Source organism: Kockiozyma suomiensis (assembly GCF_038497685.1).
Source record: "Kockiozyma suomiensis strain NRRL Y-17356 unplaced genomic scaffold V2V93scaffold_25, whole genome shotgun sequence".
Taxonomy (NCBI): domain Eukaryota; kingdom Fungi; phylum Ascomycota; class Lipomycetes; order Lipomycetales; family Lipomycetaceae; genus Kockiozyma; species Kockiozyma suomiensis.
In genome coordinates, this window is record NW_027117688.1 from 22,693 (window position 1) to 36,108 (window position 13,416).

At 47.0% G+C, this 13,416-nt stretch overlaps 8 protein-coding genes across 8 annotated transcripts; 5 read left to right on the top strand and 3 right to left on the bottom strand.

The window, feature by feature from the left end:
* Positions 1 to 27: 27 nt before the first annotated feature.
* Positions 28 to 1,273, top strand: V2V93DRAFT_377054 (uncharacterized protein). The gene has a single exon (XM_066911896.1). The coding sequence runs from the start codon at positions 339 to 341 to the stop codon at positions 996 to 998; it is 660 nt and encodes a 219-aa protein (XP_066762838.1). The 5' UTR covers positions 28 to 338; the 3' UTR covers positions 999 to 1,273.
* A 230-nt stretch (positions 1,274 to 1,503) lies between these two features.
* On the top strand, positions 1,504 to 3,893 carry V2V93DRAFT_393123 (P-loop containing nucleoside triphosphate hydrolase protein; the record flags this gene model as incomplete). Its single annotated transcript, XM_066912495.1, has 3 exons — positions 1,504 to 1,719; positions 1,828 to 1,996; positions 2,056 to 3,893. The coding sequence occupies 3 exons, from the start codon at positions 1,504 to 1,506 to the stop codon at positions 3,891 to 3,893; spliced, it is 2,223 nt and encodes a 740-aa protein (XP_066762839.1).
* A 14-nt stretch (positions 3,894 to 3,907) lies between these two features.
* V2V93DRAFT_377059 (uncharacterized protein) lies at positions 3,908 to 5,204 on the bottom strand. Its single transcript, XM_066911897.1, has one exon. It carries the CDS (start codon positions 5,071 to 5,073, stop codon positions 4,042 to 4,044), a length of 1,032 nt encoding a protein of 343 aa, XP_066762840.1. The 5' UTR covers positions 5,074 to 5,204; the 3' UTR covers positions 3,908 to 4,041.
* A 38-nt stretch (positions 5,205 to 5,242) lies between these two features.
* On the top strand, positions 5,243 to 6,585 carry V2V93DRAFT_377063 (galactose-binding domain-like protein). Its single transcript, XM_066911898.1, has 4 exons — positions 5,243 to 5,381; positions 5,432 to 5,570; positions 5,634 to 5,817; positions 5,876 to 6,585. Exons 1-4 carry the CDS (start codon positions 5,321 to 5,323, stop codon positions 6,512 to 6,514), a joined length of 1,023 nt encoding a protein of 340 aa, XP_066762841.1. The 5' UTR covers positions 5,243 to 5,320; the 3' UTR covers positions 6,515 to 6,585.
* On the bottom strand, positions 6,571 to 7,688 carry V2V93DRAFT_145522 (peptidase C13 family-domain-containing protein). Its single transcript, XM_066906857.1, has one exon. The coding sequence runs from the start codon at positions 7,606 to 7,608 to the stop codon at positions 6,628 to 6,630; it is 981 nt and encodes a 326-aa protein (XP_066762842.1). The 5' UTR covers positions 7,609 to 7,688; the 3' UTR covers positions 6,571 to 6,627.
* A 687-nt stretch (positions 7,689 to 8,375) lies between these two features.
* V2V93DRAFT_377066 (uncharacterized protein) lies at positions 8,376 to 9,972 on the bottom strand. The gene has a single exon (XM_066911899.1). It carries the CDS (start codon positions 9,873 to 9,875, stop codon positions 8,532 to 8,534), a length of 1,344 nt encoding a protein of 447 aa, XP_066762843.1. The 5' UTR covers positions 9,876 to 9,972; the 3' UTR covers positions 8,376 to 8,531.
* Positions 9,973 to 10,162: 190 nt separating this feature from the next.
* V2V93DRAFT_329985 (uncharacterized protein) lies at positions 10,163 to 12,086 on the top strand (the record flags this gene model as incomplete). Its single annotated transcript, XM_066907641.1, has 2 exons — positions 10,163 to 11,383; positions 11,439 to 12,086. The coding sequence occupies 2 exons, from the start codon at positions 10,163 to 10,165 to the stop codon at positions 12,084 to 12,086; spliced, it is 1,869 nt and encodes a 622-aa protein (XP_066762844.1).
* An 86-nt stretch (positions 12,087 to 12,172) lies between these two features.
* V2V93DRAFT_145414 (uncharacterized protein) lies at positions 12,173 to 13,254 on the top strand. The gene is made up of 3 exons (XM_066906856.1): positions 12,173 to 12,471; positions 12,534 to 12,600; positions 12,660 to 13,254. The coding sequence occupies exons 1-3, from the start codon at positions 12,415 to 12,417 to the stop codon at positions 13,181 to 13,183; spliced, it is 648 nt and encodes a 215-aa protein (XP_066762845.1). The 5' UTR covers positions 12,173 to 12,414; the 3' UTR covers positions 13,184 to 13,254.
* Positions 13,255 to 13,416: the final 162 nt, after the last annotated feature.

The following is a 13,416-nucleotide window of genomic DNA, read 5'->3' on the forward strand; positions in this document are numbered from 1 at the left end:
TGAAAAAGACTATCAAACAGATGCTCCATTATATATATCACTCATATCAACATGGCGCTGCGCCGGCCGCCATTTGAGTTCCATAATACACCAGGGCCGCCTGTTAAGCAGTGCGAACTTTGCCACAGCCACTCGTCCACTCTCGCGATTGCATCTTGAACAAGCTTGCTCTTAGCCATTCGTCTTGCAAACTCTTGCATACCCGTACGTCCCCGTAAAAAATCATCGCGTGTGGCGCGTTGACGCTATACCTGTACAAGCCTTCGTCAGCCACCTTGGTTTTCTGCTCTTCTATATTGCTCGTGTAGTGTCTGTCTGTCTGTCTTCAATATAAAGTCATGTCTCTGGTCACTGAGGCTTCATCGACCTTCAGCGCTGAGCCTTCAGACCACGGCTTCTTTTCAGAATCCTGGTACCACAGAGATGAAGATTGCGACCGCGGCGAAAGCTGTCTGTACGCTACGTACTCCGACGATAGTGGCAAGACTTACAATTACAGCGTCATAAGCAGTGCTGAGACCCTGCAATCCAAATTTTGGCGAAACAACAGACCTCATAGCAGACTAAATACCACTGTTTACATCTTGGTCGCGACTGCTGCGATGATCATGGTCATTCGCAGCTTCCGGCGCGGTCGGTCTCGCAGTCGGTCTCGCAGAGCCGCAATCTTTGCAATGTTCAAGCGCCAGCCAACTTCTCTAGATAGTGCATCGGAGGGTCAGCTTCCGCAAGACTTGATCCGCCCTCGTCCGAGGTTTCTGTATCGCATCGCGTTGAATTCGATCCTGCGCTTTCTCGGCATATTATCCAAATGCGGATACTTTTGTGGTGTCGCGATGTTAGCCGTGGTTGTTGTTATAGAAATGAAAACGGGACAAGAGCCTGATAAACACTTTGTTGCCAAGGCTGAGACTAAATATTTTGGTTTTGGATTTGCCATGTCAATTTTTGAGGCTTTGTTGGAAGAGTATATCTTTGGTAGATATGGTGTCATTTAGTTTCGCTTTTGCATTTGGGTTTGCTCTTTGAGGATGATAGGAATGGCTCGGGAGTATAGGACGCATCACGGCGTTCAATATAGGCATAAGATATATAAGTCAATTTAGCCCTTCATCTATTCTCTATTGTCCGCCTTTTCTTTTTATATCGTAGACCTTGAATTGCTTTCGTCATGTTGTATCCCGTCTAGCTATGTACATATAGTAGTTCCGAACAACACACATATAAAAACAATTAAAAAATGAGTTATAAAGAATTAAAGATAATAAGAAGCAAATCATTTAGCAATTTCAGTCATTTTATAAGCAGAATCTATTGTTTCCAGATCAACAATAAGCAGGACTTGCTAGCCATAGCAGCCAGCCGGATCAAGGTCTTCATCACTACCCCTGAATTGTTCTTGTAGGAAGATTAGAAGCTTAATCCCATCACCGCAATAATTATCATCTACACACACTCTCTTGATCTCGCATTTTGAGGTAAAGACTATGGTTTGGCTACAAAATGGCTCCAAAGTCGATGAATCTCAATAGTACGCCTAGAGCAAAACCCGCGACAACAACCGTGTCTACTACACCGAAACCATCAGTGAAAGAAAAGCATACAGAGCCAACGACTGGATACATTGTTCGCCCTACTGTGCCGACTCCTGGTTTACGAATTTACGCTAATGACTCTGTACTGAAATGCCATGGTGTATCTAATGGGGAGTTGGTGCGGGTATGGAAAGCCCTTGATTCTGTATCTGGCGGAGGAAGCGGTGGTCTCAGTGCTGTGGGACAGATTTTTGCAGAGGGAGCCACTGCTATCGACGGTGCTGTTCTACAGCTATCTTTTGGATTGCGGGGATTATTGGATGTTCTTTTAGGTGACCGTGTAAGACTGGAGAAGTATAAAGGAGCAGTAGGAGAAGCTGGTGGTGTGGATGTGTCTAGTCAGCCATTAGAGTCTACCGAAACTGTCGAAGTCAAAGAAGATAGCGTTATGCAAGTTTTGCGTGCGTATCATTAAAAGACTTGCGTATATTATTTTTTTATTAACTTGAATGCCTTTTAGGGACTATAAAATACGTGTCTGTGAATCAGATCATAGCAACCGAAACTTTTCAATTTCGCATAACAGATATTAAGACATCAAGTAATGCTCGATCACAAGCCACTCCTCAAATCTACAAAGTTTCCTCAGATACAGCGGTTTCGATACTTACTCCTCCTTCACCTACCTTGCCGTCACCAGTCATATTCCCCCATTCGCTGTACTCTATCGGCTATGCGAACCTAGGCGGTCTCGCTCACGAAATCAGTCTCATCCGAAAAACAGTAGACCTCCCACTTCTACGCCCCGAAATTTTTTCAAGGTTCAAAGTTCCCCCTCCTCGCGGTATATTACTTCACGGTCCGTCAGGTACGGGCAAAACATCTCTTCTACGTGCGATTGCTCACGAGACGCCACAAGCGCATATTCTCACTGTATCAGCCAGCACAATTCTTGGCCGATATCTAGGCGACAGCGAAGCTGCTCTAACCAGAATTTTTGATGAAGCAAGAATGTATGAGCCTAGCGTGGTTTTGATTGACGAGTTGGATGCCATAGCCCCTCGGCGAGATAGCGAGAGCGGCACCGAATCAGAGGCGCGAATTGTGTCTACATTAGTCTCGCTGTTCGATTCATTCGCCACGGAGACCGACTCCGAAAGACCCGAAACCACTAGAAGATGCCGCGTAGTCGTTGTTGCTGCTACTAATCGGTTGTCGAATATTGATCCGGCTCTAAGACGACCAGGAAGGTTTGATCGTGAGATTGAACTACGAATCCCAAATGTGCAGGCAAGACATGAGATTTTGACATTACAACTTAAAAAAATACCTCATACTATCTCCGATTTTGAAATCTCCGCAATAGCAGCAAAAACTCACGGCTTTGTAGGGGCAGATATTTCAGCTCTAGTCAGAGAAGCCGTCATGTGCACCGTTTCACGAGGCGATACGGAGGGTATAGATGTTCCTGAGATGTTCGTCACAAAACTTGATTTTGACCATGCGATGCTTTCCGTACGAGCGAGCGCCATGCGCGAAATTTTTCTCGAAACTCCTAAAGTTTACTGGTCAGATATTGGTGGACAGGAAGACGTCAAGCGCAAACTTCGCGAGACGGTAGAGTGGCCGTTGTCACATCCAGACACTTTCAAGAGATTGGGTATTGCTGCGCCGCGTGGAATTTTGCTATATGGTCCTCCAGGATGCTCAAAGACTCTAACCGCCAAAGCCCTTGCAACTGAGGCTGGATTGAATTTTTTGGCAGTCAAAGGGCCAGAGATATTCAATAAATACGTTGGAGAATCCGAGAGAGCTATTCGAGAGATTTTCAGGAAAGCCAGAAATGCTAGTCCGAGCATTATATTCTTTGACGAGATCGACGCTATTTCAGCCGCTCGTGGTCATGCTGAGGTAGGTGGCGATCGAGTATTGACCAGTATGTTGACCGAGATGGATGGTATCGAGAGTATGGGTAACGTTATTGTATTGGCGGCTACTAATCGGCCTGAGATTATTGATACCGCGTTACTGCGACCGGGTCGAATTGATCGCATGTTGTATGTGGGTCCGCCAGATCTAGAGGCGCGCAAGAAGATTTTAGAAGTGAGGTTCAAGAACATGAGTATTGCTGATGACGTTGTGATTGATAATCTGGCGGATAAGACAGATGGATGCTCAGGAGCTGAAATGACAGCACTTTGTCAGGAAGCTGGATTACAGGCTATGAATGAGGATATTGAGAGTGTAAGCATAGCCGCTCGTCATTTTGAAGTCGCCTTGGCAGGACTTAATCGGTCGATCACACCGGAGATGATTAAATTTTACGAAGAGTTTAGGGCCGGGATTGCTCGCGTATGATGAATTTGTGTATGATAGTATTGACGAGCTGCTAAAAGCCTGGGAAGGTAAGGATACAGTAAATGGGCGGCGGTAATAATAGAAGAAAGGGCTATAGCTCTGGCTCAACAACATTGGCATCAAAAAGAAATCAAAATAAAGGTGACTCCTAAGGGAGCTTGGTTCGACTTTGCACAACCGGGCAGTCAGTATTGATCCACTGAGTCTTCATAGACACAAAGCCAGTACTTAAGGCAACTACTGGATCAATTTTATTCCCATCGATCAATAATTCATACTTCATCTTTCCTCTTTGAAGCGGTTTAGCGCTGCCGACACATTCACGAATCTCATCTGATTTGCCGCGCCAGTTAATAACTCTCTCTAGTCTTCTTGTTGTAGCGGCCCAATGATAGGGAGCGCCATCCGAAGTATAGAACACATTGTAATGGTCAAACATTGTAGATTTATGCCGGATTTTACGTCGCTTCAAATCATCGGTGATTCCTGGACTTGCGCCTTCGTGAAATTCGACAGTGTGTGCACGCGCATTAGGACCCCAAGTCGAGACTTTTGTGCGAAAGCGGATGGTGACGAGCGGATCGCGTGCTGGATACGAATACATGATCCAGACCCCAGGATGGTGTCGCTCGATAGTATACAGAAGCTCGTTAGAAGATGAAAGAACGTTGTAGACGTGTTCACGCTGCCACCAAGGCCGTTTGCCGGTCGTCTTCGTTATAGACTTAACCGAACGTTGTGGAGTAGACACCGGAGCTGGATGGCGACGGCTATGTCTGAGATGTAGGCGTTGGCGATATCTATACAGATGGCGAGAGTGAAGCAGACGCGGCAGACGCTGAGCCGAAGCAATTTGATCTGCCGTTAGCAGATCTGAAGGCAGGGGTTCGGGAGCTTCAGGATGCAGTTGCTGAATGTCATTTGCAATGCTTGCGCGACTGCTTCCGGGTATCTCGAGATTGGAGGGTATTCGAACAGTATCAACAGAACGCAAGATAAAGTACGCAGTGACTTTGTGAAGGTCCAAGGCCTTCCGCTGAGGCTCTCTCCCGCGTTTAGTGCGGACAGTATTGTAGAGACGAGCGACGGCAGCAAAGGCGGAGACGCCCGCGCCGGCGACGCTGAGGCCGGATTCAAGCGCTGCGAGGTCAAGAGCAACGACGACGGGCGCGAAGATCATTCTGACAAAAGAGAAGAAGAAAAGAAATAAGTATACAGAAGAGATAACAGATAAGAAATATCCACAACAAACAAATATAGCAAATATTCCTATTTGGGCTGAAGTAAATTCCGGCGAACGCCGAGATGCCCGTCGGCGCAACGCGTAAACTCTATGCTATCGCACTTCCCAAATTTTTGTGTCTTAATAAACCTCTTTCTTCAGCGTCCCTGAATTATCTGCATAGTTTCAATATTATTACTTAGTCATGACTATTTCTATAGTGGACCAGGCTACTTTTGACGAGCAGATCCGCTCAAAGTACTCAGGTGCGCTACTTTGCGTATTTCATTTTGTGCCTGTCGCTAACTTGGGGTAGATGTCATTGGATCGAAGTTAGGCGGCAAGACTATCGCCTGCTCTGATGAGTTCTTCGCAGAGGCAGCCAACTTGCTTGCACCCAAAGCTCCTATTCGCGACAAGACCAGATACACATACTTTGGTGCCTGGTACGACGGGTGAGTTGCTATCCGTGATTTACTTCTAAATGGCTTAAATTTACTGAATTCCGACACTATCAGCTGGGAAACTCGACGACATAACCCCGAACCTGCAGACTGGGTCTTGATCAAAGTCGGAGTTGATTCTGCTCGATTCATTGGCTGCGAAATCGACACTGCTTTCTTTAATGGTAACCAGGCGCCTGCAATCAGCGTCGAGGGTGCTTTTCTGGCCGATGACGCAGTTCCGGATGACAAGACTGAGGTAGGCTTCCACATACTATGCAATTTTACAAAGTCAGACAATTAATCCAATTCTGTAGTGGACTACTGTTATTGACAAGACAGAATGCCTCCCCTCGCAGCGTCACTTCTTTGTCCGCAAAAACGGACTCACTCCCGACAACTACAATTACGTACGCCTAAAGATGTACCCTGACGGAGGTATCGCCCGCTTCAGACTCTACGGCACTCCAGTTCCCGTCTTCCCCGAAGCTCTATCTACCGTTCTGGATCTTGCATCTGTCTCGAATGGTGGTGTCGCCATCAAGTGCTCGGACGAACATTTTGGCACGACCGATAACCTGCTCCTTCCTGGTCGCGGAGTCGACATGAGCGACGGATGGGAGACTACTCGATCACGCGAACCCGGTTATGAAGACTGGGTCGTTGTCCGTCTTGGTGCGCGCGGTGCGATTGAAAAAATCGTCGTCGATACTGCATTCTTCCGCGGAAACTTCCCCGACAGAATCCGCGTTGAGGCCATCGATGCCGCTGACGACACTGCAGCTTTCTCCAAGGATGCAAAGTGGGATGTCGTTGTTCCGGAACAAAAGGCAAAGCCCGACTTTGAGCATGAGACCACTGTAGAGGGTGAGAAGGCGTACACACATGCCAAGCTGTTTATGATACCGGATGGAGGATGCAAGCGGTTCCGTGTTTTTGCTAGACGTGTTCTGTAGATATGTCATAGATTTAGCCGCTATATTAAATCTTAGCTGTAATGATATAATGCACTATGATACAAATTTCATCTGAAAACCCTTCAACTCCAAGCTCAGTAATATATTACCGCCTAATCATCATCGTCATCCTCAAAATCATCAATCTCGACTGCTTGTACATTTCCAAAGAAATCCGTAATAGGAACCTCAGCCGGATTTCGTCGGGAGAGATCAGTTCGGACACCAGCATGCGAATGAATCTCGGCAGGATCGTAAGAATCAAACAAATCTTGTAGCGTAAGAGTCGAGTCCTTCTCGACTTTTTCCAAAAACTCTAGATTATAGTAGGTGAATCGATCGATTACCGCCACACCGACGTCGGCATCTGCATGATGCGAATAGCTTGACTCGTCAATTTCAGATGAGCCCACTGCGAAAACGTTTGGCGAATAAAATTTCGAGTACATGGTGTTTGCTTGACATGTATCAATCATGAAGAACAATTCTTTGTATCTCTTTGTCTCCCACATCTGTGCTATTGCGTCAGCAATATCAAACGCAGAAATCTCTTCTGCGTCTTGGAATTTAAGAAATTCATCTCCACCGTGACCCGTCATATAGATGAATATGTTCGAGTTTTCGTCAGTCAGCAGGCGCTTTGAGCGTGGCGTCGTAGTCAGATCGACTTTGTCAGTCAGCACGCGAATGAATGATTCAACAGTAACTTCATAGCCACGGTAGTCGACCTCGATGTTGTTGGAATATAAGTCCAGAGCACGATCAGCGTTATTGTAAACAGTTCCGGGAAACGCGTTGCGAGGATTACATGCGACGTCGTCGGCTAGCATGAGAATAATCTGCGAGTCAGGGATGCCCAGTCTCTTTACTGTCCGATACATGCTTAAAGCATTAGCAAGATGTCTGTAATTGAACCAGAACCGCGAGGTCGATACTATGACGGCCCAATTATTTGTATGCTTAGAAGAAGTTGCTCGAGAGTCGAGTTGGTCGGTGATGTATTGCTGCAGCTGTTCTTGAGGTATCGACAAATCGGCAGCAATGCCCGATATAAAAAGAACCGCTAACAGCAGTATTATCCTAGTTAATTGCATGTTCGCGCTCTCACCGTCTGAGAGTCAGTTCGGAACAGAGCTAACTATTATGGATAACTGACGCTGACAGATACGCTAGTCACGTGAATATATCGAGGTGGCACTGCGCTGTTTCAAGGCCCACCTTCACATACGTTCAAGGCAGTGTCATGCAGACAACCTCACAGATCCAGCATTCTATACACGCATCAGGCTAATTTGAATTGAGATTTTAAGTCATAATTCTCGTTTGACGCATAATCAACTTTCGGTCTATAAAATGGCAATGGTAGGTGGTTCTGGTAAGCCTGACAGAAACGAGGAGCAGAGCCCAATACCGCCGGAAGTCAAACGCTCACTTAAGTATCTGTCTGCAGTAATGAAGTGTTCTCCAGTGGCATGTGCTTAGTTGTGACTAAATATACTCGACTACTTTACTAACATTGAGCGTAGTCTGTTCGCGTTATCGGTTGTGTGGCTACCGGCGCCATTCAGGGAGAATTTACAGGTTGCATGGAGAGAGTTTTGGACGTTCGAGATTGCATGCGACGAGAGATTGGAAAGGAGGAACCAAATTGAATGATTTTAATTATAATGAGGGAAAAGAAGAAACCAAAGCAATCAGTTTGTGTATATACGTATGATGGGTTCGAGAGTCACAGTTTTTACATTTTGGACAGCAGGAGTTTTGATGGATAATCATAGTGAAATTTATTATGGAATCGATTCTTTTCAGCATGCGTGGCTGAAGACAGCATTTAATTGAAGCAAATACTTGAGAAATTATTGGTTTATCGTTTATTGTCAAGCCAACCGAAACTCCAGCCTGCGAGGAAGAAAATTGCTAGATAACACACATGAGGAGCAGCACCATGCAAAGTAAAGTGAAGCATAAAAACCAGAACTTAAACAAAAAATAAAAATAAAAGAAAAAATATTTGAAATCATGAAAATTCTGTTCCCGCGACCAATCTTCCATTAACCCAGAATTTAGTCAGATTACGATCATCGCCATTAAACAGCCATTTTGCAACTAAGTTCTCATGATTGCCGCGCTCCCAGTCAAAAATATCTACGGGAGATTGCTTACCATCCAAAGCGATAAGTTGAGCATCCCATTTCTTTCCCACAAGAAAATTTCCTACTTTGTTATCGAGACCGCAGACTTCGGCACCGCCAAGCGAAGACAGGTAGAGAACTTCGTCGATGGAAAGCTTGTGCTTTTCTTCACCTTTCATTGCAAGATGTCTGGATACCAGCAAAGCTTGACGGGCTGTGTGTAGGATCGAGGGAGTATACCCTCCCGAGACATCGGTTCCGAGACCGACCTTGACGCCAGCATCGAGAAGCCACTTCACTCGAGTCTCACCCGAGGTCAGAGCGGAGTTAGAGGCCGGGCAATGAGCAACTCCGCAGCCGCGTTTCGCAACGAGATCTCGCTCTTCGTCGGTTAGATGAACAGCGTGCGCGAGGATAGACCGATTGGTGAGCAAGCCGTAGGTATCGTAGACACCAGCGTATGAGTCAGCGTAGGGGTGCATCTTGAGCGTAGTCTCAATTTCAAGAGTGTTCTCGGAAATATGAGTCTGCACAGGCAGATTTTCCTCAGCTGCGAGTTTTCCGAGCCATGCCATAAGGTCGCGCGAGCAAGAGATGGCGAAGCGAGGCGTCAGAATTGGCGAGATGATTTCGTAAGTAGGGTCAATCTTGCGCACATGGTCAATGACAGCACGGGTAGCAGTCTGAGCAGACTCAAGTGACTCATCGCAGTAATAATCAGGAGAGTTGGCATCCATGCAGCAGCGGCCGATAAAAGCGCGCTGACCGGCCTCGAGAGCTAGATCAGCGAGGATAGAGGTGCCTTCGACGTGAACGGTGGCATAGTACGCGGCAGTCGAGGTACCGTGACCAAGAGTGCGAGCGATGACACGCGAGTAAGTGGATCGAGCGACTGCGGGGTCCTTGAATGAGGCTTCGAGAGGGAAAGTGTAGGTGTTTAACCAGTCAAGAAGGGTTGTCTTGCCGAAGAGGCCCACGTTAGGATACTGCGAGGCATGGATGTGAGTGTCGACAAATCCCGGGAAGAAGAAAGAGGTGGCTTGGTCCAGCGGCGCCGTGACGGAGTATTCTGACCAGCCATGCTTCCTGGCAGCCTCGTCGGCCGAAGCAGCGTCTTTCTCTACAAAAACGATAGTGCCTTCGCTATCGACGCCGACAGCGGCACTCATAACCTCGAGCTCAGTCTGGCCGAGTGAATGGACAAAGGTGCCGAAGTAGACAGTAGCCATGATGAACAGAAAAGCGCAAACCGAGCACTAGAGCAGAGCCGGAGCACACGGGACTGTATTTTATACCTGTCACCAGAAAAGTTTTACGAGCAGGAGCCGGTCAAGAGCGAGCTCTGCGTAGGCCTTCTCCGAGTCCTGAGAAATTCAAAATTATAACCAAGCGCCGCATACACGTGACTGGAGCCCCTGCCGAACCTTTTTTCGGTGCCAGATTGCATTTGTTTACAGTCCACCACTCTTCTCTTTCTCTTAAACAAGGCTTTGAACCTCCGCCCGCGCTACTCGCTATGGCCCTGCTCACGCCAACATCCCAGTTCACGGATCCAACTCAATTTGACGCCGTCCTGTGTAGCCATCAAGCCGCGTTCGCGTCCTTTGTCGACTATGACCCTGACGCGTACCAGCCGCCCTCGTCTCCGCGTCAGGCCAAATCGCGCGACCGTCTGCGTCGAATGCCTCGTGTGCCCTTTGCTGAACTCTCAACCGATGTTTACGATGAATTACGCAGGCGCCAGCAGTACGAATCCAGACCAGGCTCTGTCTCGGAGACACTGCAGCCCAACGATTCATTTCACCCGAAACGAAACCAGACAAGAAGCCATCTCGCTGTGTTGCAGCAGGCCCGCTTCAAAGACCTCGTGCTCGATGTCCTGGCTGAAGTAGTCCGGCGTGTGCCTGCTGCTGGGCAACAACAACAACAACAACAACAACAACAACAACAACAACAACAACAACAACATCAGCCACCTAAGAGCACCATGGTATCAGCGGGCAGCAAATCAGTCGCCCTAAGCTCATCGGTCTCCTCGACGCCAGCGCCAGAGACTCATGATATTGCCATGTCCTTCACAGGCGCCAGTATTGGTGGTCGTCCTGTACCACGTACTTTACAAACCTCAACGATTGTTCCCGAAAAGTCATTCATGGTTGAAAAATCTGATGACTCGGAGGATTCGGACGAGGAGTCTACTAGAACCACACCTCAAGTATCGCCTGTTAAGCAGCTTCAACCACTCCGATCTGCCCCCCATGCACCTAGTCCAACCAAGAGCGTGCACAACGAACCGCTGCGGTCACCTATGGAAATTCAGATGCAGCACCAGCACCAGCAGCAGTCGACGGGACCAAAGTCAGACCAACTAGCCGCGATACAGGAGAAGTACTCCTCTCTTGAAGAAAAAGCGCTCGAAATGGAAAGCGAGATCACGATCTTGAAATCTAGTTTAGCAGAGAAAGATAGGCAGCTAGAGCTACTTTCCGCTACTTTGGAGCAAGAAAAGAAGAGCAACAATGTCGATCAGCTTGAGGAAGAACTATTTCGGACGCGTGCGGCTAATAAAAAGATGGCTATTGAAATCCAACTGATGGATACTGATCTTGAGAAGCTAAAAGAAGAGCGTAAACGATCTTCGTCAACGGCATCTGGTAATACTGTTCAGTCAGGGGAATACAATGCTCTGAAACAGGAATATGATGTGCTAGTGGTCAAAATGCAGAATCAAAATGAGGTTTGTCTTCCAATACAGAATATTCTCTATTTGCTAAGCTAACTTTTATAACAAGATTACTGAGCAAGTGCGGTCCGAAACAATGCAAATGCTCTCAAAATTCCGCTCGCTTTCTATCTCTGATGAAACGTCTCGAGCCCGCGCTGAGCAACTTGAGCAAGAAATTAAGAGCCTCCAACTTGAAAACTCTAGTTTACGGTCACAGATTCAGCCCCAGCTGTCGCTTAGCGGTCGAGACACTGTCTCTCTACGGTCTACGCAGAGTTCTTTGAAGAAATTCATGTCAGTGACTGGTGTTATTGATGAGCAGACATTGATTCGATTTCAGACAGATGTAGATGAAGTGCTGAGGTTGGCACCACTTGTGGCGACTACGGACGAAAACGGCACCGAGATACCAACTAGGTTTTTTGAAAGTGTACGTTCCCTGATCTCTGCAGCACGAAATATCCTTGCTGATGCGGACGCGTATGAGCCACCATTGCGAGCTGTGATATCTAATGCCTCTGCTCCGATACATATTCCCGCTACGGCGACGAAACTGAAAGCGCGCGTTTCATCTGCGTGCAATAATGTTACTGTTGCGGCGAAGACGCAGTTTGTGTCTGGTGGGTTGGCGCCCGTGTCTTTAATGGATGCGGCTGTAGCGGGACTTGTGGGTAGTGTGGTTGAGTTGGTGAAGGTGGCCAGACTACGAGCTTAAGTGGCTATATAAATGTAAGATAGTAATGACGTGTACATTCTTTTTAATTGATTTTGAATTTTTCTTTTTGAATATTAATGCGTTAGTAAAAAGACAAGAGGCAAGAGACGATAGACAAAGACGCGACGATGTCAGCTCGTGCGACGCGACGCGTTAGACGCGTTAAGGTGCGGCGGCGGCTCGCGTTTCGCACAGCCAAAGATTAGCTTTCGCGTACCTGATTACTTTGCAAGCCTCGATTTAAGATCCCCCTTCTGTCGGTTTTCTTCTTGACCCGTCTACACTCATTCCTACCGACTCCTTTCTGTCAGGTGCTGATAATTTTATAATGCTGCAATTTGTTTTACTAGTTGTGCTTTTGCGGACGTGTCTGGCTCACTCTTGGGTATATCCATCGCTTTATATTCGGCAGACTTTTGCAGCGGTTTACTGATTATTATCCTGCAGATTGATGTTCTTTACGCCACTTCCCCCGAGGGTGATCTTCGTTCAGAGGGTTATATTCGTAACTATCGTTAGTACTCTCCTTACTGTATATATCATTGAGGTCTGAACTGACGAGTTTCATCTTAGAGGGCCACATCGATGCTCTCGAGACATTTCACATACTAAATCCGACAACAACCTCTTCACTCTGCAGCTCGAACCAGCAAACACCGACATACTCTTCAGCCTATCCCATGCTTAGCGCTCGTCCAGGCGATAATATCACCGCTCTGTATGAGGAGAACGGGCACGTCACTCTCGACGCTTTGGCGCCGGACTACAGGCCTCATCCGGGATACTATGCATGGCTATGGACAGGCGAGCCCAACACCGACTTGACGACAGTCGAGCAAATGCTCGATGTTGACAACGTCATTGCCGGCCCATTCACATTTGACGACGGTAAATGTGCTGTCGCTGAAGGAAATCCGTTTGGAGTAGGTCGCTCGAAGCAGCCATGTGTAGCTACGTTCTGGTTACCAGAGGACTTGATAACTGGTGTGTATAGTCTTGTCTGGGCGTGGCACTTTCCTAAAATACCGGCGTGTGAGGAAGGTGCGCCATTGGAGTTTTATACTTCCTGTTTGGATATTTATGTGGATAATTCTTGATCTTCATTCTGCGTCTGGTAGATTTTTTTGTGTAGTAAATTCGTTTGAATGTGTTTTAATTTGCTTGTATTTGGATAGTTTGGATTGTAATGCTAGGAGTTTGAGATTTATCTGGGCCATTTGTTTAATGAAGCTATTTTTTCATTCAAAATATTTCATAGCGTCGTTGTTAGATTTGCGCAATGCTTGTACTGGTAGACTTCTGAGGACTCGACACAATAAAGATTTTTTAT